This window comes from Theropithecus gelada, chromosome 7a (genome assembly GCF_003255815.1).
Source record: "Theropithecus gelada isolate Dixy chromosome 7a, Tgel_1.0, whole genome shotgun sequence".
Lineage (NCBI taxonomy): Eukaryota > Metazoa > Chordata > Mammalia > Primates > Cercopithecidae > Theropithecus > Theropithecus gelada.
The window spans coordinates 3,352,576-3,378,335 of record NC_037674.1 but is presented as its reverse complement, the minus strand read 5'-3'; the positions used below and the strand labels follow the sequence as shown (position 1 = coordinate 3,378,335).

General features: G+C 38.8%; 1 protein-coding gene and 1 long non-coding RNA gene across 28 annotated transcripts in view; one reads left to right on the top strand and one right to left on the bottom strand.

Annotated features, from left to right (window-relative positions):
- The window catches only part of LOC112627531, a 62,879-nt gene extending 39,816 nt beyond the window's left edge, over positions 1-23,063 (top strand). The window contains exon 8 of the long non-coding RNA XR_003120187.1: positions 22,933-23,063. This is a non-coding gene — a long non-coding RNA (uncharacterized LOC112627531). The remainder of the gene's footprint in view (positions 1-22,932) is intronic.
- Positions 22,210-25,760, bottom strand: part of UBE3A (ubiquitin protein ligase E3A) — a 100,504-nt gene continuing 96,953 nt past the window's right edge. For 24 of the 27 annotated variants that reach the window (XM_025389840.1, XM_025389839.1, XM_025389833.1 and 21 more), the window contains 2 exons: positions 24,969-25,112; positions 22,217-24,159 (listed from right to left, as the gene is read on the bottom strand). In XM_025389840.1, coding sequence (XP_025245625.1) covers positions 24,039-24,159; positions 24,969-25,112 — 265 coding nt within the window. In that variant the 3' untranslated portion in view covers positions 22,217-24,038. Of the gene's footprint in view, positions 24,160-24,968; positions 25,113-25,760 lie in introns of all 27 variants that reach the window. The other 3 variants (XM_025389848.1, XM_025389843.1, XM_025389844.1) reach the window with 1 other exon arrangement.

Below are 25,760 nucleotides of genomic sequence, written 5' to 3'. Positions count from 1 at the left end.
TGACATTCTCTGCCTTTTAAATGTCATTTTTATATGATTTGTGTAAATATGATTATTATTACAGCTAAATTGAAGTCTGTCATCTTGCTATTTGGTTTCTATTTATCCCATTTTTCCCTTCTTTTTTTTTTTTTTTTTTTTTTTTTTTTTTTTTTTTTGCTTTTCTTGAGATTGAGCATTGTATTAGCTTTCTAGGGTTGCTGTAGGAAAGTGACATAAACTGGATGGCTTAAAACAACAGAAATTTATTGTTTCAGTTTGGAGGCTAGTCATCTGAAACCAAGGTGTCATCAGGGCCATATTCTCCCTGAAACCTGTAAGGAAGAATTCTTTCCTGCCTGTTCTAGCTTCTAGCATTTTCCAGCAATTCTTGGCATTCCGTTGCTTGTAGATGCATCCCTCCAATCTCTGCCTCTATCATAACATAACCATCTTCTCCCTTTGTCTGTCTGTTCTTCTCATCTTATAAGAACATTAATTGCTGAATTGGGGCCCAGCATAGATTAGGCCTAATCTCATCTTGAATAGGTTATATCTGAAAAATTCTTTTTTCAAATAAGATCACATTTATAGGTACTAAGAGTTAGAACCTCAATATATCCTTTGACGGGGACCAAACTCAACCCATAAAAAATATTTTATATGATTCCATTTTATCTCCTTGTTAGGTTATTAACTCTCTCTCTCTCTCTCTCTCTCTCTATATATATATATATATATAAATATATATATATATATATTTTTTTTTTTTTAATTTCAGATGGAATTTTGCTCTTGTAGCCCAGGCTGGAGTGCAATGGCACGATCTTGGTTCACTGAAACCTCTGCCTCCCAGGTTTAAGTGATTGTCCTGCCTCAGCCTCCCGAGTAGCTGGGATTACAGGCATGGGCCACCGCGCCTGGCTACTTTTTGTATTTTTAGTAGAAACAGCGTTTCACCATGTTGGCTAGGGCAGGTCTCAAATTCCTGACCTCAGGTGATCCACCCACCTCAGCCTCCCAAAGTGCTGAGAGCCGCCACACCCAGCCTTATAATTCTTTTTTAATTCAGTGGTTGCTTTAGGGTTTATAGTATACATCTTTATCACAGTCTAGCGCCAAGTGATATACCCCTTTATGTATAGTACACGGCCCTTACAATAGTGCATTTCCATTTTTCCTCTCTGGCATTTAGGCCATTGCACACACATAAACTCAATTCATCCCTTTGTGTAGCTCCGTATTTCCACCTGCTATATTTTGCTTCTGTCTGAAATCTATGTATGATTTCTTTTATGACTATTTTGAGCAATTTGGTTATGTTCATTTGCCTATTTTTCTTATACACTTTTAGCTCATCAATCTTAACTCTGTGAGTTTATAGTTTTTAAAAACAAATTTGAAATTATTTGGCTATTATTTCCTCAAATACTTTTTTCTGCCACCCCTGCTTTCCCTTTCCTTAGGGATCTCTGATTTCCACCTATATTAGTCTGATTGAAGTTGTTCCACATCTCTTTTGAAAATCTCTGGAAAATCTTTTATCATTGGGATAATCTGTATTTGTACATCTTCAAGTACATTAATATTTTCTTTGCAATGTTTAATCTGCTGTTAATCCCATGCAGTGGATTCTTCATCTCAGGTATTGCCATTGTAATCTCTAGAAGTTCCATTGAAGTCTTACTTGATGAAAAATGTGGATAAAAACAAGTGGTGGTAAAGATATGGAGAAATCAGAATCCGCACACACTGATGATGGGAATGTAAAATGGTCAAGGCAATTTGGAAAGCAGTCTGGCAGTTTCTCAAAAGGCTAAACGTAGTTACCATATGACATAGCAATTATTCACCTAGGTATATACTCCAGAGAAATAAAACCTTTTCCACACCAAAACTTGAACATTACTTAATGTTCATTAGGGGTTTAAAATTTTTTACATTATTTTTATTTAAAGTAGAGATGGGGGTCTCACTATGTTGCACAGGCTGGTCTGGAACTCCTGGGATTAAGCGTTGGGACCTGCCTTGGTCCTGTTTTCTCCGCTGGAAGAGAATAAAACTTTGTACACTTGGACCAACAACTCCCGATTCCCTCCTTTACCACCATGCCCCATAGCCTCTAGTAACTTACTGTCTACTTCCATGAATTCAACTTTTTTAAGATTCCACATATAGGTGAGATCACGCAATATTTTTCTGTGCCTGGCTTATTTCATTTAGCATAATGTCCTCCAGATTCATACGTGTTGTCTCAAACGACAGGTTTTACCGTCCTTTAAAGGCTGACTAGTGCTCCATTGTGTGTATGTATCACATTTTCTTTATCCATTTATCTGTTGATGGGCACTTAGATTATTTCAATGTCTTGGCTACTGTAAGTAATGCTTCAATAAATATGGGAATGAGGATATCTCTTCAACATATTGATTTCTGTTCTTTTGGATAATACTCAGAAGTGAGATTACTGGATCATATGGCTGTTCTATTTTTTTTGAGAAACCTCCATACTGCTTTTCCTAACGGCTGTACTAATTTACATTCCCACTAACAATGCATGAGTTTGCTTTTCTGTACATCCTCCCCAACACTCGTCATCTTTCATCTTTTTGATAAAAGCCATTATATAATAGGTGTGAAGTGACATCTCACTGTGGTTTTGATTTGCATTTCTCTAATAATTAGTGTGGGCATTTTTTTTTTTAAATGTACCTATTATCATTTGAATGTCTTTTGAGAAAGGTCTCTTCATTCCTTTGCCCATTTCAAAATCAGGTGGTTTTCTTGCTCTTGAGTTGTTTGATTTCCTTATGTATTTTGGATATTTACCCATTTCCAGATGTATCATTTATATTTTTTCCCATTCTTTGAGTTCTCTCTTCACTGTGTTGTTTCCATTGCTGTGCAGGTCTTTTATTTTGATGCCACCTCATTTCTCTATTTTTGCCCTGCTTTTGCAGTCACATCCAAAAAAATCATTCCCAAGACCAATGTTGTGGAGATTTCCCCGTATGTTTTCTTCAGTAGGTGTACAGTTTTAGGTCTTATATGTTAAGTTTTAAATCTATTTTGAGTTTTTTTTTTTTAATATGGTGTAAATAAGGGTCTAATTTAATTCTTCTGCATGTGGATATCCAGTTTTCCCAACACCATTTATTGAAGACCCTGTCCTTTCCCCATTGTGGGTTCTTGGCGCTTCTGTCAAAAATCAGTTGACTGTAAATGTATGACTTTATTTTTGGATTTTCTATTCTATTCTATTGGTTGATGTCTGTTTTTATGCCAGCACCATGCTGTTTAATTATAATTACTTTATGTTTTTAAGTCAAGGAGTGTGATATATTCAGCTTTGTTCTTTTTGCTCAAAGTTGTTTTGGCTATATACGGTCTTTTTGTGGGTCCATATGAATTTAAAAATTGTTTTTTACATTTTTGAAAAAAAATGACATTGGCATTTCAAAGACATTGCATTACATCTGTAGATTGCCTTGGGTTGTATAAACATCTTCCTAATAATTCTTCTAATACATGAACATGGGATATCTTTCCATTTATTTGTTTTCTTTCATTTCTTTTATGAGTGTTTTATAGTTTTCAGTATGCAGATCTTTTACCTCCTTAAATTTACACCTCAGTATTTAATAGTTGTTGCTATTGTGAGATTTTCATAATTTCCTTTTCACATAGCTCATTAATAGTAGATGGAAACACTACTGATTTCTGTAAGATGATTTTGTATTACGCAACTTTACTGAATTTGTGTATCAGTTCTACCAGGTTTTAGTTTTGTTCTGGTGGAGACATTACAGTTTTCTGTATATGGTTATGTCATCAGTAATTACAGATGACTTAACTTCTTTCTTTCCTATTAGGATGCCTTTTCTTTCTCTTGTCTAACTGCTCTGGTTAGGACTTCTAGTACTATGTCAAAAAGTGATGAGGGTCAGACATGGCCTCCATACCTAATCTGTTGAGAGTTTTTACCATGAGACCAGGTTGAATTTTGTCAAATGCTTTTTCTTCTTCCATTGAGGTGATCATATGATTTGATTTACACCCTTCATTTTGTTATGTGGTGTATCACATTTATTGGTGTGCACATGTTGAACCATCCTTGCATCCTAAGGATAAATCCCACTTCATCATGGTGCATCATTCTTTGTGTTCGTGAATCCAGTTTGCTAATATCTGTTGAGGATTTTTGCATCCATGTTCATCAGGGATATTACTTTGTAAGTTTCTGTCCTTGAAGTGTCTTTGTCTGGCTTTAATAACAGTGTAACACTACTCTTGTAAAATAAGTTTAGAAATATTCCCTCTGCTTCATTGTTTTGGAAAAGTTTGAGAATTTGTATTAGTTCTATAAATGTCTGGTAAAATTCAGTAGTGAAGCTGCCTAATCTTGGGCTTTCCTTTGGTGGGATGTTTTTATTACTGGCTTAATCTCTTTTCTTATTGGCTTATTCAGATCTTGTTTCTTCGTGATTCACTATTTGTAGGTTGTATGTGTCTAGGAATTTATTCCTTTCTTTAGGGTGGTGCATAACTTCATAGTAGTTTCTTATAATCCTTTGTATTTTGGTGATATCAGTTGTAAATGTCCCCTCTTTCACTTCTGATCTTATTTGAGTACTCTCTTTTTTCCCTAGTCTAGGTAAGAAATTGTTTTTATCTTCCCCGTCCCCTCTCCCCCCAAAAAAACCCCACAATTTTTAGTTTTGTTCATTTTTTCTAGTCTTTATTTCAACTGTGATCTTTGTTATTTACTTCTTTATGCTAACTTTTGGGCTTAGTCTGTTCTTTTTTTAGTTCCTTTAGGTGAAAAGTAAGATTATTTGTGATCCTTCTTTGTTGATGTAGGTGTGTATTGCTGTAAATTTCCATTAGGACTGATTTTGCTGCATCACATAAGTTTTGTTTCCATTTTCATTTGTCTCAAGGTAATTTTTTATTTACTTTTTGATTTCTTCTGTGAACTGTTAGTTGTTTGGGAGCATGTTGTTTAATTTCCACATATTGCTGTATTTTCCACCAGAATTGATTCTTGTTCTTGATTTCTAGTTTCATGCCATTGTAATCAGAAAAGGGACTTGATATGACTTCTGTCCTCTTAAACTTAAGAATAGTTTTGTGGACTAACATGTAATATATCCTGGAGAATGTTCCATGTGCATTTGAGAACAAAATGTATTCTACTGCTTCTGGATGGAATGTTTCACATATGCCTGTTAGGTCCATTTGGTCTAAAGTGTAATTGAAGCCCATTGTTTCTTAATATTGATTTTCTGTCTAGGGAATCAATCTGCCCACTGTGAAAAGTAGAGTATTGAGGTCCTATCTCCCTCTTCAGATCATTTAACAATTGCTTTATGTATTCAGGTGTGTCAATGTTGGGTGCATATATTTTTACAATTGTTATGTCTTCTTGGTGAATTAATCCCTTATCATTATATAATAAACTTTATTTCTTTTTATAGTATTGATTTAAAGTCTATTTTGTCTCATAGAAGTATAGCTACCCCTGCTCTCAATTTCCATTTAGGTAGAATATCTTTTTCCATCCCTTCACCTTCAGTCTATGTGTATGTTTAGTAGAAAAGTGAATCTCTTGCCGGGCACAGTGGCTCACGCCTATAATCCCAGCACTTTGGGAGGTCAACACGGGTGGGATCACCAGAGATCGGGAGTTCCAGACCAGCCTGACCAACATGGAGAAAACCCGTGTCTACTAAAAGTACAAAATTAGCTGGGTGTGGTTGTGGGTGCTTGTAATCCCAATTACTTGGGAGGCTGAGGCAGGAGAATTGCTTGAACCCAGGAGGTGGAGGTTGCAGTGAGACGAGATTGTGCCATTACACTCCAGCCTGGGCAACAAGAGCAAAAGTCTGTCTCAAAAAGAAAAAAAAAAAAAAAAAAAAAAAAGAAAGGAAAAGAAAAAAAAAAAAGTGAGTCTCTTATAGGTAGTATGTGGTTGTGATTAAAAAAAAAAAAAAATCCATTCTGTCATTCTATGTCTTTTTCTTGGAGAATCTAATCCGTTTACATTCAATGTAACTATTGGTAAGAAATTGCGTGTCATTTTGTAATTTGTTTTCTGATTGTTTTGTAGCTCCCTTGTTTCTTTTTTCCCTACTGCTACCTTCCTTTGTGGTTTGGTGGTTTTCTGTGGTGGTGTGCTTTGAATTCTTTCTTTTATAGTCTATGCAACTACCGTTGTATTTGCCATAAGGCTAACTTAAAACATTTTATCCTTATAACAGGATACTTTAAGTGGATAAAAACTTGCCTTTAGTTGCATACAAAAACTCTATGCTTTCACAACCCCCACCTTTTATGATTTTGATGTCAAAGTTTACATTTGTTTTTTAAAATTTGTATCTCTTGACAATTTATTGTAGCTACAGCTGTTTTTGTTTCATCTTTTAAACCTAATACAAATAACATTGCTTTACCTGCCACTTTTACCATAGTAGAGAATTCTATGAATGACTTATACCATTTAGTTTTTTACTTTTATGTTTTTCGTTAACTAGCAGTCTTTTATTTAAGCCTAAAGAACTCCCTTTTAGTAATTTCGGTAGAGCAGGCCTAGTGGTGACAAACTCCCTTAGGCATTGTTTATCTGGAAAAGTGTTTATTTCTCCCTTTGCCAAGTAAAGTGTTGTTAATTAACAGTTCTGTTTCTTTCAGCACTTTGAATATACCATCCCACTCTCACTGGCCTGTAAGATTTTTTGCTGATAAAGCCACTGAATCTGTATTGGGGCTACCTTGAATGTGATATGTTTCTGATCTTTGCTGCTTTCAGTATTCTTTGTCTTTGATTTTTGATAATTTGGTTGTGATGTGTCTTGGTGAACTCTTTGGGTTGAATTTGGTGACCTCAGCTTCCTGTTACTGAATTTTGTCATCTTTTCTCAGATTTGGGAATTTTTCAGCTATTCCTTCCTTATATATGCTTTCTAGGCCTTTTTCTTTCTTTTCTCGTTAAGGACCTCCTATTATGCAAAAGTTAGCTAGCCTGATGTGTCCTATAATTCTTACAGGCATTCTTTTTTGTTTGTTTCTCATTGGATAATTTCAAATGTCTTACCTTTGAGCTCACTGATTCTTCTGCTTGATCAAGTCTGCTGTTGAAGTGTTCTACTGAGATTTTCAGTTCAGTTACTGTATCCTTTATCTTTAGAATTTCTATTGTTTGTGTTTATATTTCTTTGTCAAACTTCTCATTCTGTTCATACGTTGTTTTCCAAATTTCATTTTTCTGTCCATATTTTCTTGTACTTTGTTGAACTTTAAGAGGATTCGTCTACATTATTTGTCATTTCACAGGTCTCTATTTCTTCTGAGTCTGTTACTGGAGCTTCGATATCCAATGTACACCAGAAACTTTGCTAATTCCATAGTAAATGTTAGAAATGGGTTTTTTAATGGTAAAATCAGTGGCTTGCTAATTTGTATATTAGAAGCTGGCTTGCATTGGTGAAGTTGAGGGCATTCGATATATGTATCCTGGCTAAAATACTTCTAGAGAACCTCTCCACGTTGCAAGAATAGGGTATAGAAATCTGAGGAGGCCTTTAACATGGCCCTCAGAAAGGACACACAGGGCTTGACCCCTAAACATATAAACATGTACAGAAATGAGGTGAGAACATGTTTTGACTGATGCCAGTAGTTAACACAGCAGAGCCTAATGCTGGTCACTGTTACAAATACCTTGTATAATAAACCTGTAATTTGAGGGCTGTAAGCCCTGAAAGCAAAGGGCTTACAGTACCTCTTGCATGAACACTCCTGTGTGTGCTTTCTAAGAAATGCTTTAAAAATAATGCATGTGGCACAAATTGATTTGACACTGGCTCTTTATAAGCTGCTATCAAGGTTGTGGGGAATAGCTAACTCCTACCCACTTTCCCTGACAAATAGAAACTGGTAGTTACCTACCAAAAGTATGTAAAAGCTGTATCTGACCCAAAGGCCAGTTAGGTCAAAACACCTTGAAAGGAGCTCAGTTTAAGGAAATCAGTGGTGTCACAGAGCCCCACTAACGTGTGTACAAGTTTTCATAGTTTGACTATAGGATGTGCTTAGTTTCACAGGTGAGTCTTACCTTGTGATACTTTTAGAGCAAAAGTCAAATCAAAGATGATTTTAAAAAAACATTTCAAAGAATCATAAAGAATAAATGCCTCCTTAGGAAGTCTTCTGGAGTTCTGCCCACTTCCCTTAGGTGGCTCTTTACTGTGCCCATCTCATAGCTTCTCTCCCTGCATTTGGTGTATTGCAGAGTAAAGCTCACTGTTTACAGGAGTGGTAGAAAGTGTGGTCCTTTCCCGGACTCCTTTTTCCCTTCCCCTTCTCGTTTTTGGGAAGATGTGTTTGATAATAGAATTAAACAACAGACTGACAAATGACTAACACATTTAGCTAAGCTACATAAGCAGACGTCAGTTTGACGTGAAGGGTTTAAAAGATCTATGAATTCTCTGGGGACTCCTCCCCCAGACCTGAAGGATCAGGTGCTGCCTTCTATGCCACCTGTGCAGAGGGCAAAAGAGGAAAACCATACTCATGTTCAGTGTGAATAAAGGGGACATTTGAACTCTGTGCAGACCCCTCATTGGAAGGGTGTTTCTTCTCCTGCTGCATCCACAAAGAGCACTCCTTAGCCTTGCCTTTTGTCAGTTCTCTCCCCAATAAGGTTCTGAGCAGAGAACCCAGTGCAGTTCAGAGACTGAAGTCTGGTGTCCCAGGTCTGAGTTCTAGCTCTAGCTCTCTGTGTAACTTTGGCATGTCCCAAAGTAACTTTCCACAACTTGACAGGTGTTACTTGAGTTTTGGATACAGGTGACTCTTAGCCCATCTGTGCTTCAGAGATGTCATCACTTGGGCCACATGACCTCTGGACACCTTTCCTACTTTGAGCGGCAGAACAGATGGGAACTCCTGCTGCCTCTGAGCTTCAGTGAATTATCACTTGTTGGAGGGAAGCTTCAAGCATTTTGTATCTTTTGTATCTTTCAAGAGCAAGCACAGTCAGCAAGAATATGTAGCAGATGCTAGTGAACACCAGTGATTAGGGTTGAATGCTGGATTTAAATATGGAGCTTAGGCTGTGAAGGAAGCCTGAAGAACCTAGAGCCCCATAAATTGCTCTCTGTGAGATCTGACACCATTTCCCACTGATGAGCCTTGGGTCTAATAGGTAGCACTGATTCCAAATAGAGTATGTGAGTGTAATACACTGACAGCAAAGAGAATAAAATGATGGCTAACATGATGTTCCAAACTTTAAACAGGAGAAAAACACGTAATTCCATTATGTATAAGAACCCACACAGAGATGAGGAGAATAACCTCATTGGAGAATCAATGACCTATGTGGGGAATTTAGGGTAGAGCTGAGATTGAAAAAATGGGCCAAAGTCAGGTGGCCAAGGGCCTTAATACCTTGTATACAAGATCTGTAGTCAAGAAAGACCATGCCTTAGTTACGCAGCAATTCCCTTGGGCCTACAAAGAGCTGCCTAGCCTGGGACTGTTGTAGAGAAAGACTACTACGTTCCAGTGATGCAGGGACTCCTCCATATATATATGTGTGCTCAGTTGGCTCTGTAATAAATCTTACTTTTATTTATTAACTTTTCTTGCACATTGGCTTGGTGCATCAGTTGGAAGTCAGAGGCTGAACGAAGTGAAGACTGAGCCAAAGGAAGTTCTCAGCCTTTAGAGAGGTGGAATTCACATTAAACACACAATAAACAAATGAACTCACATTATAAAGGAGAGAGTCAGAAGATCCTAGTGGCTGGTGTCATAGGGCCTTATTTGCCCGAAGTGCCTATTCTTTATAGGAATCCACTCCCAGGGTAGATGGGCTACATCCTTAGTAGGCTTTATGCCTATGTTCTCCTGGCCATTGGCTCCTCCAGGGCTGGCCTTTTTCAGTCTCTCTGTGGAGGTTCCTGTGGCTGGTTGGATATAGGCCTTCACAGAAGGGTCAGTGCCTTGGCTCAGGTTACAGGACTGGTAATCTTGCTTTGTTAAGAGTAATGTTATATCCCCATTTCCAAATTCTCCAGGGAGATGGAATGTCAAAGATAGTATCACTGTAGCACCTACATCCTAGGTTCCAGAAGCAGAGAAGATAATATACTGAAGCTGTAGAAAGGCCTATTAGTCTATGTCAGAGATTAACTGGATGTGAGGACCATTTCTGGGATGGTGTATACAGAACTGGAAAACTGGATAGGGAGTCAGAAAGAGCTGAAGACGATGTCTTTGAAGTTTCCAAAGTGGATAACTAGGTCAACAGAGTATTATTCAAGAAAGTATTAACATAGGATTGAGATGCAGTCAGTAGTCATGGAATTGAAATTTCAAAGTATATACCTCTTGGATCTCAGGGGTGTTGAGCTGATCACCTGGGCTAACACTCCTATGACCCTAGGGAAAATCAAATGGCCTGGTCCTGTGGCCATGGTAGGGGTGCCATCACCTTAATCAAACTGGGACAGTGCTGTTGGATACTCATCTGGAACTTGTTGCAGACCCACATTTTGCTGGGTTTCACCACAACCAAGGCCTTTTTGATCCTTTTCTCGGTTAACATCAGTACATCATTGCAAAGTTAATCCTCATATAATAGGGAATGAAACTAATTGCTTATAAAAACAAGATTTTTACAACTCTAAAATTGTTCAAGCATATGGGCATATTTACAGTTGCAGGCAGTGTTTCAGGTGCAGACTGTTCTTGGCTGCAGTGGTTGTTTACAGACAGTATCTGTTCAATATTTGATGATTATCCCCGAATGTTTTAAAGCATAGTACTGGGCTCTGCTGACCATACAACAAACTGGCATTTTTGACCTATAGGGCCCTGGGCTAGGAGATACAGTTCTGAGGGGAAGTGAAAGATAGTGAACAACTGCACAACTGACCCTTTGTTAGTTGCAATAAAGCAATCCAACCACCCAACCCACTCTGATGACTTTCCTACTATTTAAGGTTGGTGGTGTCAAAGAGACACCCTACTGTACAGTGTGCAGTGAGTCAACATCATTTCCACAAAACCTCCTTCCTGCACAAAGGACTTATCATAGTTGGTTAAGAAGTAAAATTTTCCTGTATCAGTCACAGGAGTTCACCAGTTAAGATACTGTTAGCTGAAGACTTCTGGGGTGACTTAATGAAATAGCTCAGCCATGTGGTTTAAAAACGAGATTCTTCTATCCCTCCACACAGCTGTCCATGCATCTACATCATGTCAAGGCTGGTCTCCTTGGTGGTAGAAAGGCTGACAGTAAAAACTGGAGCCACATGATTCCTTGCTTAGGCACAGTGTTTCTTCATACTCTCACATGGGAGCAGGCATGTTCTTTCCCCAGGCTCACAGTAAACACTCTGTCAAATTTCACAGGCCCAAAGTGCTTTTGGTTATCCCCATTCCAAACCAATTTGTGGCAGGGATGATAGCATTACCCTGACTGCCTTAGACTAATATACCTACTGCACTTCTAGGGCTGGGGATAATTTTGAGGTCAACCATTCAAACTGCATGGCAGTCATTCCATGGAAGAAGTATGGTCTAAATCTTTGGGGCAACCTGAATTCATGAAAACTCTCTTAGATTTATGTAACTAATTTTAGAATTCACTTCTGTACCATTTAATTTTACTAATAAAAATACTACCTTTACCCTAAATTTCAGCCAAGCGTAAGGCTCCCTTGGGACAGAAGGAATTATCAAAGCTTTGTGTTTTTATACATAGTAGCGTTTGACAAAGAAATAACTCTGAAGGAAGGAGAACAACCAAGCAGAGTCTAGATGCACAGAAGTCTTTGAGGCTTGGTAGGCAGAAGGAAAGGGCAGGACTACTTTAGGAATACAATGTTTAAGTAAAAGAGGTTGGGGTCTGTTGATCTTGAGGAGAGATGAGGATGGACTGGAAAATAGGAGTGAGATAGTAGGAGAGGAAAGGATATGGATGATGTATATACTGTAAGGCTAACCATCAATCGACCCTAAGAAGATAATAGTTGTTAGATGGTTAGCTATTTAAAGAAAGAAACCTGAACAAGTAACAATCTTGAGTTGCAAAGTGGCTGGAGTCACACAACAGACTAAATTTCTGTTAGAACAAATGCAGCAGCTTATGTGAAGATTACCATGTCTGAAGCTGGTTAGAAAAGGTCTAACATCCAACCAAAGTCACAGTTCTTGAGCTCGGTACACAGAGACAGACTGCTAACAGCTGATGTGTCCTCAGCGAGAGTGTCCTCATTTATATCCTCATTCTCCTCTTCTGCCTCCTTTTTTGTTTGTTTGTTTTAAACCTTTGGAAAGCCTCATCATTCAATACAGTCTAATATATCACAATAACAGAGGCGGCCCAATTTCTACAGATTGACTAATTCCATCCTTGAAAAGTTCATATAATAAAACTATATAAAGCATCATTTTCAACCATCCTTTAGAAAAATTCCCCTATTAAATGTTAACTCTAAATCCTTTATCTCTGTTAATAACCTTACTAAAAACTTCCCCATCACTGCCTGCCAGGGAGATCAAAAGAAATCACATTTATGAAACCTCCAACACCTGTACCTGACTGAAAAGCAAACATACAGACCTTTCAGTCCTGCCCTACTATTCCGCTCCTATCACACAGAGGCATGTGGACATCCCCTTGGGAAGCGGATAGCTCTTAGGTGGAAGCTAGGTCTGCAGTAAGCAGGCCAGGAAACATGTCTCCCAGGACCCACACTCTTGGGAGAAGCACTTGGCCACCAGACAGCATGTCCTGTCAACCTACAGAGTTCTGAAAAACCAACACTGGACCGGGAATAGAACCCTGTGGTCACAGTGCCCACAGTTCACTAAGCACCCTCACAGGTCTTTGACAGAACACTGACCGCCAGGTCCCCTCGTGGGCAGAGAAATGGAAGATTCCCAGGCCCAACTGAGCATCTCAGGGAAGAACCACAAGCAGAGCAACTGCCAGAGCTGGTCGCTAGCGTTGGCAACCAGGGAAGCAAGTGCTACACCAGATTTGGAGAGAGCATAAAACTTAAGGAAATAGAGAAGTCCTACTCGATTCTGTTCTTCAACTGGAAACGAGAACTTGCGAAAAAGAAACCCAGTTTTCTGGAGTCCATGGAGAAATATGAAGCCAATGCTCGACTAACAGAGCAGAAAGCCTTTTATAAATAATGCCAGTCAAAGCTCCAAAGGTCAGAGCTGATGCAAGCCCGACTGTTCTGACAATTTCCTAGGTTGCTAGGCAACAAGGAGCTGGTCAAACAGCTCACCTTTGAGGACGTACTTTATAATACCACCCTGGTAGACGAGCGCGAGGCAGCAGTGAAGGCAGTAGTCAAGAACAGGAGAGGGAGGTTAACAGCAAGATGCTCTTCAGACAGTCTGGACAAAGACAGTCTCTACCCAGCTCTCAGGAGTGGCCTGCTTAAGAAGGTGGAGGCCCAGGCAGCTCCCAGCGTGACCCTAAAGACAGACTCCAAGGAAAAGGGTGTGAGGGCAATGGTGAATAGGAGGAGGTCCCAGTAGACACAGCAAGTCAGCTCAGGTTTTATCTTTAGAGTCTCTGAACAGTGAAGAGAAGCCTTCTGTGGACAGCATTCCACCACTATGGGAGGGGAAAGGTGCCACGAGAGACTTCTCCAGTGGGGCACATAAGCATTGTGCAGTGATCCTCAAGATCCAGCCATTGGCAGGAAATCGAAAGGCAAGCTTCTTAATTACATAGTCTATGGAGACAGAAGTGTGGTGCACCCCCAAAATAAAAGGCCAAGACCCAGGAACAACCTCCACAACCTGGATGTTATACAAATGAACCCAGGCCTGCCGACTCAGATCCACGCCATCCTAAAGCAGGGTATTCTCACGAATGAAAGGGCTGAGTATTTGGTGCAGAGAATCAGAAGTCTCCCACTGCCCACACATTTTCTCTTCAAAGATTTCTTTTCCAAGAACCCACCGAATAAAGGAAGGGAGGGAGCACTGAATGCCCCAGAAATCAGAATGCATGATGCCGGAAGAGGACAGTAAATAGTTCTCAAGGAGATCAGAAAATAAATTGGAAGCAATTTCATTACCACAAATAATAGACCTTTTTTCTAAGGCACCCCTTCCCTTTCCACCCAATTGTCATTCAGCAACTACTGAATACTTACCAATGAAAAACCTTACCCCTGACCTCAAGGCTGCTCCTGAGCTCTGGTAGAAAATGCTTTCCTCATCTATAAAACATGGCAAGCAAGGCAGGATTTAATAGTAAGAAAGTGAACTCAGGGCACAGTAGCACTGCAGGACTTCAAATGGAAATATGGAGACAAGCAGTGAGAACAGGCAGCAAAAGCAGGGCAGGTGAGGCTGGGACCAGGGCATCTGGAACTTTCCACACCAGCTTGGATCTCCATGCCAAACAACAGTTTTCAAGGAGAGGTATCTAAGAGGAACATGACTCTGGGAAACTTTTTGGCAGTATTGCTTACTGCATACTAGAAAGTAAAAGAATTTGGGGAACATTCACTAATTTGCTTCTTCAGGGGCTTGGGTAGGGAACAGGAACAGGAACCTGGCTCTAATTTCTGAACTTTTATCAGTAAAAACAATCCAACAAATGAAAGTTAGTCAATGAGAGAACTGGGAGGGTCTGCCCTCCCTCCTCCTTCCTTGAGTCAAGCCTTCTTGCGGGGGACCTCCTGACATTTAATTAAGTGAAGACAATGTCCACTGAAGGAAGCGGACCTGAAAGTGACACGCTACTGTGAAATGAGCATGGAGTAGGAGCTTGTTACATATATGAAATGGCCAGTGCTCTTGAGCAAAGCGCTTCACAACTTGAGACCTAAGTTTTCTCCTCCATATGCTGAGGGCTGGGCAAGATGATCTGTCAGGCCATTTTTACCCCTAAGCCACCAAAATCCAATTGCTTTAGCTTGTCACAAAAGCAGGTATCGAATGGCTATCCTGCAGTCCCTCCAGTCAACATCCAGACTTTTTCCCTGAGGCAATATAAGACAACAGTTAACATATTTTTATCAGTTTAGGTGGTCATGAGATAAACATATATGGGAGGTGGTAGTTTTTCACTTAAATGAATATAATAATGGTACAGATCTCTTTGAGTAGTATTTGTTTCTTAAATATTTAAGTTCTCTAAAGACGGTAAGAATAACCCAAGAAAGTGAAATTAATGTCACAAAGCACATGGCTAAATAACTGCAGGTTTGCAGTACCATGTGTGAGATCAGATGACAGAAGGGAGGCCTACCTTCAGGCAGAGGCTTCTCATGTTCCCTGGAGTGGCCATGTGCTCTTCTACACGACTGCTTCCACTTCGGTTACGTAGAAGCTATTTAAAGCACACAGATGGTTGTGATGAGATAAAAGCCACCCTTAAGTGAATAATGGAAATTATAGCATGATTTGAGGGTGGGGGTGGAGGTGGGAGTAGAGATGGGTAGAAAGGAGTGCAAGGGAAACAAAGGAGCCTTCATAAAATTAAAGTCACTTAGGATAACATGATTGATTTACTCAACACCTTCTTAGGAACATAAAGCAAACAAGTGGGTTTTCCTTTTACTGCTTTTCTGAAGTGAGCTACTCTCAAGAAAGCAACGTGGGGGTTGTGCTGTCCCTGCACAGTGGCAGGAGAACATGAGGAGCAGCTGAATGTGCCAGAACAGCTCCAGCCAAGGTCATCTTTCCCACGCAGGAACCATTCTTGTACTACCTTTTACTGGCAATTTCTGTAGAAATCTGGAAGTCTGGTTGACAAATCAGGCCCTTGAACTTTGCAATCACGGTGGCATTCATATATTCATTCAACAAGTATGTGTGTACGGGACAGTGGAGCAAATAAAACAGATACGTTCCTACTGTCATGAGGCTTAACATTTAAGGAGGGAATTAGGCAGTCATGAAGTAAACATAAAAATACAGATTGTAATAGGCACTATGGAATAATGAATACTTTGGGGAACACAATTTAAATTTGAAATATGTCTCAGTTCCATTAACACATGTTGAAGGTGAATGGCATGGCACTTTTTTGCTGGATTTAGGGCCTGGATGCAAGCATATTGGGGTAACTTCTGAAATGCATCGTAGGGTAATGCATTTCCTTCCATTTGGGCCCAAGTGTATTATTTACCACCCAGTTGTGATGAGCTGGGATCCTCCTGCTCAATCTCAGCTTGAAGCACTTGGAGGTTACCTGCCTGCTGTGGGTGATTATTTTGGAGCAAGGTACTTCATTTGCCTCAAGAAACAGATTTGATGCCACTACTGTCCCCTTTTGGAACAGAGAAGTAGGCAAGACCCCAGTGTGAGGCAGAGTGATGGGATCTTTAGGATGCCAGAGTCATTACATCATTATGTAATGTATGTAATTGATGTAACTGATGATTTTGGAGTTTATATATTTCCAAAGTTTCAAAATATTTTCACTTGGCTGATTTATCTTTATGGTGATGACAGTAAGTAGATACATGCCCTCCTTAAAAGTTACAGTGAGAGTTGACATTGGGAAAAGGGAGGCTTGGCCAGGGTTATGCAGACACAGTACGGAGGAGGATGGAAAGTTTCTGAGACACCCCAGTTAACTGCGTGGATCCACAAAGCACATGTACAGTCTGCTCTGTGCGCTGGAGGTACAGCCACGAAAAAGACAGTCTCTGCCCTCAGGGAGCTTGGTGTCTGTCTACTGCAGCAGACAAAAACAAACCTGCTTTTTCTCATTTGCCTCTGCTGTGGGTTCCTTGTGTAACTCTCAAATGCTAGCATTTCCATGGATCCTTGTCCTTCTCTCCTCTCTGCCTTTTCCAGGATGATAATTTTCCTGGCCACGGGTTCAGCTATGGTCTATGTGCTGGAGTCATACATTTTTATCTTCTTTGTACATTTTTCTCTAGACCCGTATTTTTAACTGCCTCAGGACAGCTCTCCCTGGATATCCCTCAGACACAACTAAAACGTCATTCAATTGTACTATTAATAATTTTCCCTTCAAAACCCACTCTTCTTCTCTGCAGACCCATCAGCAACACTGTCCACCCAGCTCTCAAAACCTGAAATGGGGGAGCTGTCTTTGACTCAACTCTCCCATGCATGAGCACTGAATCAATCACCGAGTCCCTAGCATGTCTTGGACTCTGGCCTCCCTTCTATCCTCAGATTGTCTGCCTTTTAAAAATTATAGCAATAACTTAACTGCAAAGACCACATGTACACTTGTGCTCTTTCAGTTTGCAATAAACATAAAATGTAAAACTGATTATGTCTTTGCTTCTTAACGTCTACAAAATAAAGTCCAAAGTCCTTGGTATGGTCTGCAAGGCCCTCATTATCCCAATCTCATCTTGATTCCTTACAGCCTGCACTCAGATATACTAAAGAGCATCTGCCTGTCTGCCTCACACACATCTATCCTGTCTGTCAAGATTCGGCTTGACCTTCATCACCTATCTGCAGTATTTTTGGATCTGAATTCTCTGCCCACATTGTACTTTCACATACTTCTTTTATCCTTAGTGGTTTGTACTTATGCCTGCTCTAACTAGACTGTCTCCCTGTAGTAGACTCCTTGATTCAACAAAGCAGCTCTCAATCAGCCTGAAATCCGTGGCACCCGGCAAAATGGCAAACATGCAATAGGTATTTGCTCAGTAAATGTTAATGAAAGGAAAAAAATTCAAACTTCAGTTGGAATAGGATTAGAGACAACTTAAAAAGTTTCCCATAGAAATCTTCCTCATCATAAATATCATCATCCTAAATGTCCCGAGTCTTTCCACAGGTCTAATTTACCAAATGATGAAGACTCTCTTTCTCACTATGTGTGTGGGAGAGGCAGGCGCAGAACACATTTTTTTTTTCTGCAAGTCTGCTCTCTGGATTCATTCTTCTGGGGATGAAATCTCAGGCTGTGTAGCTTTTCTGGTCCCTTTTTGGTAATCAACAAATCATCAGTTGTTCTAGGGTATTAAAAAGCCCACACCTTTGAAACATCAAGATGCCAAACTCTCTCTTAATGGAAAACATAATTCCACCTCTTACTGAGGCCTTTGAGTGGGAAGCTTAAAGACAGCAGTGTGGGGAAATTGGTTTTTCTTTTCCTCCCTCCACCTTCTTTCCCATTCAAGAGCTGCTGCTGCCCTTTCTGGAGGGGAGGGAATTAGAAGAAAAGATCCTGCCTTACCCAGTCACTGTTAATTATTACTCTGAGCCAGGGTGGTGAATGACTCTTTCCTGGAATACATGCTGCTGGGAACCACCGCTGAGATTCTCTAAGCAGGCAGCTTCCAACCTCTCCTCCCTCAACAGCTTCAACATTATATGGCACTCAGCTGCAGGGTGCCTGGCTCCAGGCAGGCAGCCCACTTGCGCAGGGTAGTTTTCCAGATGGCTCATAGTCCATCTCTTTTCAGTGACCAGTGTGGCCCCTGGGAAACATACGTCTTGACTCCATTATTGGTGGGAGTACTCTTTAGTTAGTTGCCACAGGCCACTTCAGACATGTCTTACCCTGAGACCCTTTTCAGAGTCAGGTGCCATCCCTCTGTCTCCTAGCATCTAAAGATCACAGCTGAAGGTCTCCAAGTAGTTCACTTAAAAAATACCTCAGTAAGTTTAGGAACAGGGAAAGCCCCCAATTCATTCTGAGAGCTGTATGACTCTCATCCCCAAACCAGACAGATATATAATATGAAAACTACAGACCAATATTCCTTATGAATATACATGCAAACATTCTAAACAAAATACTAGCAAACCAAATCTAGCAGCATAGAACAAGGTTTATGTAGCATGGACAACTGAGATTATCCCAGGAATGCAACGTTAATTCAATATACAAAAGTCCATTAATACAACACATTAATAGAATAAAGGACAAAACAACATGACAATCTTGATACAGAAGAAGCATTTGACAAAATCCATAGCCCCTCCTTTTTTTTTTTTGATTAAAAAATACTCAGTAAACTAGGTTTAATAAAAGAATTTCCTCAACTTGATGCAAACCCACAGCTAACATCATACTCAATGCTGAAAGACTGAATGCTTTCCCCCTAAAATCAGGAACAAGAAAAAGATGTCTGCTCTTGTCACTTCTATCCAATACTGTACTGGAGGTGCCAGCCAGTACACTAAGACAAGAAAATGAAATAATAAGAATCTAGACTGGAAAGGAAGAAGGTATTTCTGTTCACAGATGCATGATCTCATAAGCAAAAAATACTAAGTGACCAAAAAAATAGAATTTTAGAAAAGCTACAATACACATGATCAACATACAAAAATCAATTTTATTACTAAGACCAGTGATGAATACAAAAATAAAAATTAGAAAACAATCATATAAAGTGGCATCAATAAAATACTTAGAAAAAAATTAAGTCAAGACTTGTACACTGAAATCTATAAAACATCACCGAAATAAAGACCTAAGCAAATGCAAAGACATCCCACAGTCATGGAATAGAAAACCTAATACCATTAAAATAGCAGTTATTTCTCAAATTTATCAATTCAACTAAATCCCTATCAAGATCCCAGCTTTGCAGGAATTGACACAATGATCCTAAAATTCGTATGAAATGCAAGGGACTGAAAATAGACAAATGATTTTGGGGAAAAAGAAACTGGCAGACTTGCACATCCCAAATCCAAACTTAGTACAAAGCTACAGCAATCAAGACGGTGCGGTGCTGGTATAAGGATAGACATATATGACAACAGAGTTAAGACTGAGAATCCAGAAAGTCTTACATTTATGGTCAACTGTTCTTTCACAAGGGTCCCAGGACCATTCATGGGGAAATTAAAATAGTCTTTTCAACAACTGGTGCTTGGGCAGATGGATATATAGATACCAATGCACTTATGAAAAAAATGGATGAAATAGGAAGCTTCACTACATTCTACTGCATGCTGGGTCATTTTCAATCATTTAGGTGGCAACACTGACAAGATAACAGAAAAATGGAGGCAATAACATGTGAAAGGCAAAATGGTTTTTTTTTTTTTTTAAAAAGGGACAATATCCATCATGAATTTACTTACACTCCAGGCAAAGGTTATTAAAAGAAAAAAAAAAAATTCCTTAACTGAAATGTGGAAGGGGTATCAAGAGCAGACCCTACAAGAATTCCAGTGACTCCTCACTGTTCAACTAAGAGATGTACCCCACCATGCCGTGCTACCATGGAAGCATTGGAGGTGCTCTGGGGGTTGATGACGTCTTCATGGATGAGGTACTTTAAAAATGTGGTCATGAAGAGTATTTGAGAAATATGACAAGATGCTGGGTAGGAATGCAGGGAGAAAAGTGTGTAACCCACGGCCAAATTGGAAAGATCAGTGAGGGGTCAATTTGTGGAGGCACTGAACGCAGAGAATATTAAAATTAGCAAGATGGTGTTCTAGCACAATGAAAAGGATTGGAAGAGGGAGATCAGAGTCAGGGAATTAAATTAGGCAGCTGCTAAGAATGTCCAGGTGAGTCAGAGCATCAGGACCTGTAAGGGCAGTATAAATAAAGGAGGAATGACAGGAGGGGTTTACGGGGAAAGAATTGACAACCTGTGACAATTGAGGAATGAGAGATTTTGATGATTGGGGTGAAGGTTACATTTCGTAAAAAGAAACAAAGAATGGTCGACAGAGACGCAAGATGAAGAATTTTGTTTTTAGGCCTACTGACTTTGAGGTAGCAGGAAGAAATCCTGGAGACAGAGGTCTGAGTAGAAGACACAGAATTGGGGAAGAATCTTTGGGAGTGCCTGAGGTTGACCAGAGAGAACTGGGCAAGAACAGGTAAGGACTTTAAGCAGAACTGGAGGAGTATCCATCCAAAATCTGGGTAAATTGGGAAGGAAAAATAAGCAGCCAGAGAAGCAACAGCTCAAGTTAGGGTACAGTCAAGGTTATAGATACGTGTTACTGCTTTTGGCAATGAGGAGGTTATAAGGATCCTTGAAGACTGTACTTTCAGTGAAACTGTCATGGATTAGTAGCCTTTCACAGTGATATCTACCCCACACCTGCATCGAAATCTTGCAGTGGCTGTTAACAAATGCCAACCCACTAACAGGGAGGGGAGAAAAAGACTTGGGACTCTGTACTTGTAAAACCCTCTACCCTCCCCAGGCAATTCTTTACACACTAACACTGTTGAGGTAAAAGGAGGCAACCAAATGAGGGAGCAAATGGAAGGTGTGTTTTGGATTATACAGTGGCCCATGGAAGTGTGGGAGGGGTACAGATGGCCCTTAGACAGACACTGGTGGAAAGTCAGAAAAAGAAATTGCGGTAAGCAGGTAAAGGGATCAAGAGTACACAGGAACTGGTCTTGGGACGACGTTTCTTTCTCTGAGAGTTTGTATGGAATTCTTGGGGAAATTCCTCAAAGGGGCCTGCAATCTCAGAAGGGTCATGTTTTTAATGGGAACAGGGAGTGATGCTGCCCCATTACAACCATCTGTTCTAACAGAATGTCTGTACCGAGGAGGGATGAATAACAGCAAGGTCTGTTTGAAGCCTCATTTTCAAGTTTCTTTTTGATATGGATCTCCCTATACAAGCAAGCATCCCCAAAAGTAGTTAGGAAACCAAGGTTAGGATGACCAGCTCATTTGCTGGAGCTGCCAAGGTCCAGAAAAGTTTGGCTGCAGGCTGTTTTCATGTTTTATGTTTGAAATGTTCTATAATGAAAGTTAAAAAAAGTTAGCATTTATTTGGAAAACCAGTTACTTTAGTTTATGGTTCCTTTTTTTCCCTCCGGAGCTTCCTGGAGATTGAGGTCTAATTCAAAGAAAACCAAACTATATAATAGAGTACCTGGGCAAAAAAGTACTTTTATAACATAACATTTGGGGTAGAGGAAGTATCCACTATCGTCAAAACTTCTATGTTTTCCTCTTCCTTATTGTTCAGGGACATTCCATGCAGCAAAAGTAAGGGGAGTGACAACATGCCTAGCATAATTAAGCAAGCTAGAGCAGCTAGTCTGTGCAACTGATGATTTTTTCCCTCTAAAATTTTAAGGGTAGGTTCATTGTGACTCTGTTAGAAGTTTACTTGATGTGAATTCTGTATCTGATAACCTATTTCAATTATCACTTTAAAATTTGTCATATGGATACATTATTACAATCATAGAACTTCAGTACCGTAATAATAAAACTTGAGAACTGAAGAGCACACATTTCTTCACGAATTTATTATATAAAACGCCCTCAGAGTATTTAATTTCTCCTCACTTTAATTACACATTAAGAAGCACAGTGGATGAGAAGCCTTTAAGATGACTACAGTTGCACGAAGGTCCCTTTCATCAAGGTAGCGTACGTACCTTAACAGTGTTCTAAAGGCTGGCCCAGAAAAACCCCATGTTACCTTATCACAATATGGAAAGCATTGTCTTCTTTTTCCACTAAATTATGGTGAAAAGTGCCACAGTTTTATTTAGCATTATGGTACATAACAGTTCTGTCTCAATTATGAAAAAATTAAAATAATCCTGAAAGACATCCTTTTTCTCCCCCCAATGATTTGAAAGCTGCATTTTTCCTGCCAATTTCAAACAAATCATCAGGTTGATCTACAGTAATCAGTTAAAACAATCACCAAGGCACAAGCTCAGCACATTAGCTAGAGCTTGTAGCAAAAGGATATATCAATGTCTCACCTTAGTTAAAAATACATAATCCTTTTATTTTATAATGCAATAAAAGAAATTAACATCACATACACAGAAGACTAGGAAAGGGGAAACTACTTACTTCCGAAAATCCAGTAATGTAAACCTACTTGTACTTTTCCATAGTACATGAAAGTAATGTTTAACATGTTTTGAATTAAATTTAACCTGTGGGGCTATACAATGTAATTCTTAGGAGTAATAGTTTCATTCATTTCCAGGTCAGCTTACTGTATGATTAAGTAACACAAGGCACAGTAGCCATCTTTTTCATTATGTTGCAACACTGATCACGTGCCTCGATAAAATGGCTGATTCAACAAGATGATGGCAACACGAAGGGGAGACTTTGGATTGTCTATTTAAAATCTAGGTAATAAGTAATTAATAAAAACTCTATCTTAAGTGCACTTTCACATGCTTTTTGTTTATAATAAACAACAAACTTCCTAACTTTGTTGCAATAGGCTTGACTACCATTTCATTTGGCCAAATGCACTTTCCCCAGTAAACTTAAAATAACAAGAACAACAAGAACAAAAATCCCTGTCCTTTCATATACTAAGAAAGAGGATTGGCTACTGAAACAGTTCATTGCAAGACACATGAAGACAACATACTGTGGCATGAGTTGTTTTTTAATTTGTTGTGCTGTTACTAAAGTTCTGAGGGCTGCAGTTAAAACATTCCAATTTCTCCCTTCCATCTTTATTGATTCTCAAGATTTTGCACAGAAAACTCTTTGGGGGCTAGAACAGCAGTAATTGCATCACACTGTTTCAAAGACTTCAAGTTTCAAAAGCAAATCATTAAAATCATTAAAAAAAAAATACAGTTCCTGATTTGAGTTAGATACAGGGACAAAAATGTAGCACATACTTGAAGGTTACATGGTCTACAAATGGTGGCAATATTTTTCTTGGGAGAGTAGTTCTGTTGGTATATATTTTTTAAATACTCAAAAGGCTCAACCTCAAGCAGTAATAAACACAAGCAAAAGTGATTTAACCCTTAAAATAAATATTCAGAAAAACCTCTCTGTACATACAAGTGAAAGAATATGTAACACTTTCACGCAAAAAAATAATTATAATAATAATAAAGGATTTGTTCATATATGTAGCTGAAATCTGCTGTTCCAGCCCACATGTCCCCAAGAAAGAAGGGAGGCACAGACAGAGGTGACTACTGTGGTTCACTATCTTACAGCCTTTTTGTACTGGGACACTATCACCACCAAACATTTATCCCTCTTGTTATATTTTTAAAATTTTTTTAATTTTTTCTTTTTTTTTTTCTTCCTTTTTTTGTTTTATTTTGTTTTGTTTTACAGCATGCCAAATCCTTTGGCATACGTGATGGCCTTCAACAATCTCTCTTTAAGTTTTTCTTTGCTTGAATATTCCGGAAGTAAAAGCACATTAAAGCAAGTATGAGATGTAGGTAACCTAAATAGAGAAAAGGGGAAAAAACAGGAAAATAATAAGTCATGGGAAATACACTTAGAATTATATATAGTTGAGATGGTTTGCAATGCAAACTATACATTAATGCAAATCATAAACTTTTTGTTGTGTAACTACCAAGAATCAGTTTGTCTTTATCCTATAAATTACTCAAAGCTAGTAACAATGATGATAAGATACTTATCCATTGAGTTTTTACTACATACCAGATACCGTTTTAGGTATTTAATTATTACAGTTCATTTCACTAAATCTTTCCACAACAAAACCACAGAGAGGACATCAGTAAATGCACTTCAGAGGTTAGGTCACGGAGAAGTAACTTCCTCTAAGGTGGAGAAAATATTCAAACCTGGTTTACAAGATTTCAAACCGTGTGCTCTTAAATGCTTATTAGAAATACTGCTGGCAATATGACTATGAAAATGATTTGATAACGGGATTCTAGCATAATCGAATGATAATCTTCCAAGCCTCAATGTAACCATTCTAAATAGATTATCATGTAACATGGCTTTCAACTAACAAGCTGGGAATCAAAAAAGTAAATGAATCATACTAATTTGAAAAATTCCAAACCAATGTGAGTCCCATAATAATTTTTAACTAGGGCAATTCCTTAAAAGTTTCCTCACACAATGACAGCAAAATATTTTCTCAATTGTCTAATATGATTTGAGGATTTGTACATAAAATCACAAAGGTGCTTAGAAACTATAAAGACAGTTCATATGTGTGTGATGAGGAATGCAAGGTTTTCAGTAGGTATAGAGTCACCACTTAATAATTACCTTTCTGTGTCTGGGCCATTTTTGGCTATAATCATCTTTAATTTTCCTAGTCCTCCCACAGGTGCTCTGTCTGTGCCCGTTGTAAACTGCAAGAAGAGTCTTTTCTGTTCATCTGTAAATGAATGAACGATTTCCCAGAACTCCCTAATGAGAAAAAATACAATACTGGTTTCAGTTTGGCATTCATTATGACTGGTACTAATATAAGCTTATGATTTGCATTTAAACTATATTAAGAGACAACTTGGAAGTTAATTATCAGGATAATATCACTTCTGGTGATTTAATAATTTCCAAGCAAATTTATCTTAAACAGTTCTGAATACATAAAAATTCAGATTACAATATAGTAAAATATTAGTACTACAATAGTAAAAAATTGAGAAAACCCAAGTGTGTAATAACAGGAAATGACTATGTAAACTATGGTATAATCACATTATGTAGAGTCAGTAACAAACAAAAGACAAAATCCTATGAATTGAAGAAGACTGAAAGGAATATTGGGAAAGATTAACTCCAGGTGCCTTTGGGTATATATTTTATTTATCCTTTCTCCATTATTCTCCTTGTCTACTCATCCTGTAACTCAACTTTGGGGGGGAAAGTGATACAGATTAAGGACAAAAGAAAAAAAAAGACCCCCTGCCCCAACCAACTGGCCCCAAATGCAAACAACTATATACATACTTAATAGCAGTAATACAAAAGTTCAATTTTTATAGGAACTAGAATACTTTTAACAAGTAATATGTGCTGTGTATGGAGGAGGAGAATTATTCTGACATTTCT